This window comes from Oratosquilla oratoria, chromosome 5 (genome assembly GCF_046742065.1).
Source record: "Oratosquilla oratoria isolate Oo_2021 chromosome 5, ASM4674206v1, whole genome shotgun sequence".
In the NCBI taxonomy this organism is placed as follows: domain Eukaryota; kingdom Metazoa; phylum Arthropoda; class Malacostraca; order Stomatopoda; family Squillidae; genus Oratosquilla; species Oratosquilla oratoria.
The window spans coordinates 44916790-44920092 of NC_134781.1; the positions used below are offsets into that span (position 1 = coordinate 44916790).

General features: G+C 42.8%; 1 protein-coding gene across 1 annotated transcript in view; it reads left to right on the forward strand.

The window, feature by feature from the left end:
- The first annotated feature begins 486 nt into the window (after positions 1-486).
- The window catches only part of LOC143025775 (uncharacterized), a 24639-nt gene continuing 21822 nt past the window's right edge, over positions 487-3303 (forward strand). Inside the window, exon 1 of the mRNA XM_076185783.1 lies at positions 487-520. Coding sequence (XP_076041898.1) covers positions 487-520 — 34 coding nt within the window. The remainder of the gene's footprint in view (positions 521-3303) is intronic.

Below are 3303 nucleotides of genomic sequence, written 5' to 3' on the forward strand. Positions count from 1 at the left end.
AGCTTCAATACAATATCTAGTAGTACCTTTCGCAAAGGAAGCAAAAGCCATGACCAAAACGTTATCTAAAGCAGGCATCCAAATAGCATATAAATCCGGGCGCAAAATAAAGGACGTCTTAATCAAACAAGAACAACACACCAACGAAAATAGCATAGTGTACGGAATACCATGCAGTGGATGTCCTGCAACATACTACGGTGAGACGTCGCGGGGGTTGACAAAGAGACTAAGAGAACATAAGAACGATCTACGACATCACAGGACTTCAAATTCTCTGGCAATGTATGTGGACACGCACGGGCATTTACCAGAATGGGAAGAGGCAGGCCCTATCTGGACCGGGCTAGAGAAAAGAATGAGAAAGCTGGTCGAGTCCGCATGCATAACACTAGGAAAGGTCAGCAAACACAGAAAAGGATTCGTTAATCTATCATTTGCAGGCGCCAGATTGGTTATGGAGGAGGGAGTATCGGGTCAATCAGCATGCGACATTCTGAAACGTGCAGCCGGATGAGCCGTAAGGAGAATATATATGCTGTACACACACATTGCCTGTCACTCTGAAGAAGACTTGTAGTCGAAAAGTCAGGAATATAATGTTCTCGCTTTAACCCGCGTTTCTCTACCACCTTTTCCACTCATCTGTCTTACCTTCATAACAATATATATATATATATATATATATATGTATATATATATACATATATACATATATATATATGTATATACATATAATGAATGTTAAGAATGAAAAGACACGATTGGGAACAAGATACTTTAATCCTGACCGGTTTCGCCTTTGAGGCTTCTTCATCATACTCCACTCACCTCCACTTTCCACTGAAGAAGCCTCAAAGGCAAAACCGGTCAGGAATAAAGTCTCTTGTCCCCAATCGTGTCTTTCCATTCTTACCATTCATACACCTGTCATGATGTCAATATATATACCCGTCTGGGGTATTGAATGCTTGTTATTGTGGCAAAGTAGCATGCAGTTGATACTTTAGGGTCTATATGGGGCGCCCCTACGGACCAGAGCCATACATCATTTTGTCTATGATAGAGGAAAAATCTGTTCATAGAGAAATTATGACACTTTTATCCTACGACTGTCCCTCTGTTATGCTGTCCCCCAACCTCTTGTTGCTGTCCTGTACCATTTCTCTGAGTATCCTTTTTCTGTGGTGGGGGAATTCCCTGTGGTGGGGGAAAAGAATACTGCCACCAAGTATTCCCACTTGGATCGTAAGAGGCGAGAAGAAAGGCACGGGGATTGGGACTAGGCATCCTTTTCCTTGTAGCCCCACAGGGGACATTCCTAAACAAAAAAGAGAAGGCATAAGAGGGTCTGGGAGTTATCGGACCAGTACCCTAAGGTTTGGGTCTTTTAATATGCCTGAATATGGTACACATGAGAGTAAAAGGGAAGAGATAGGTAGTATGTTTGTGAGAAGAAAGACGGATGTGTTGGCCTTGAGTGAAACTAGGTTGAAAGGAAAGGGTAAGTGTAAGTTTGGGAGTATAAGTGGGAGGTTATCATGAGTGAAGAGAGGGCGAGGAAGGGAAGGGGTGGCTATTCTAGTAAGTGAAGAGATAGGTAAACGTGTAGTGGAGTGGAAGGAGATTTCCTCAAGGATAATGTGGATGAAGGTGAAACTGGGAAAGGAGATTTGGGTCTTTGTAAGTGCATATGGGCCTGGCAGTGAGAAGAGTGTAGAAGAAAGGGAGGCCTTTTGGATATATTTAAATGAGTGCATAGAGGATTTAGGAAGAAATGTAAATGTAATAGTACTGGGAGACCTTAATGCTAGGGTAGGAAATGATCCAATCGATGGAGTGGTTGGGAAATGTGGAGTTCCAGGAAAGAATCGTAGTGGAGAGTTGATGGTGGAAATGTGTCTAGAAAGAGAGTTGATGATAGCAAATACAGTGTTTCGGAAGAAAGTCAAGCATAAGTACACATGGGAGAGGGTGGTGGATGGAAGGGTGGTAGATAGAGCGCTAATGGATTATGTAGTGGTAAATAGGATTATGATAGGAAGAGTTAAGGATGTACATGTGCTAAGGGGAGAGGGTGGGGGAATATCAGATCATTTTTTGGTGGAAGGTAAGTTGAGAGTGGAGGATAGATGGAGAAAGAGGAAAGGGACAAAAGGTAGGGAGGTTCTTAGAGTGAACTCTTTGAATGAAAAGGGAAAGGAGAAGGAGTACGAAAAGAAGCTGAAGGAGGAGTGGGAGGGAGTAAAGGATAGAGTGGAGCTGGGTGTGGAGGAGGAATGGGGATGGTTCAATGAGGTAGTCATAAAGTGTGCAAGGATGGTGTGTGGAACAAGAAGGACAGGGGGAAATAGAAGAAAGGGTAGTGAATGGTGGGATGAGGAAACAAAGAAGGTTGTAGAAGAGAAGAAGCGAGCTTTCACAGATTGGTTACAAGATAGGACGAGGGAGTCATATGAGAGGTACAAAGAAAAGAAAAGAGAAGTAAAGCAAAAGGTAAAGGAGGCAAAGAGGAGAGCAGATGTGAAATGGGGTAAGAGTATGACAGAAAATTTTGAAAGTAATAAAAAGATGTTTTGGAAAGAAATTAAGAGAGGAAGAGGAGGCGAATCAAGTAGAGAAGAAAAGGTAAAAGGTGCAGATGGAGAGATGATAATGGAAGAGAGGGCAGTAAGGGGAAGATAGGCAGAATATTTTAGGGAGTTGCTAAATGTGAAGGAGGATAGGGAGGGAAAGATAGCTGCAGTGGGAAATGCGAAGAAAATGAGAGTGATGAGTGAGGAGAATGGAGGAGAAATAAGAAAGGATAACGTAAAGGCAGTTGTTAAGATGATGAAAGCAGGTAAGGCACCTGGTCTGGATGGATGCCATGCAGAATGTCTGAAAAAGGGAGGTACAGTGATGGTGGACTGGCTGGTGAGGTTATTTAATGTTTGCTGGAGAGAGGGTAGAGTGACGGAGGACTGGAGGAGTGCCTGTATAGTTCCTCTTTACAAGGGAAAATTGGACACGTGTGAATGTAGTAGTTTCAGAGGGATTAGCTTGTTAAGTGTAGTTGGGAAGGCTTATGGGAGGATCTTGATTGAGAGGATTAGGAGAGGAACAGAAGGAGTAATTGGTGAGGAACATTGTGGATTTAGGACAGGTAGAGGTTGTGTAGATCAGATTTTTGTGGTAAGACAGATATGTGAGAAAGCTATAGGAAAGGGGAAGGATGTTTTTTTGGGCTTTTATGGATCTGGAAAAGGCTTATGATAGGGTAGACAGAAAGGTACTGTGGGAGGTTATGCAGATATACGGGAT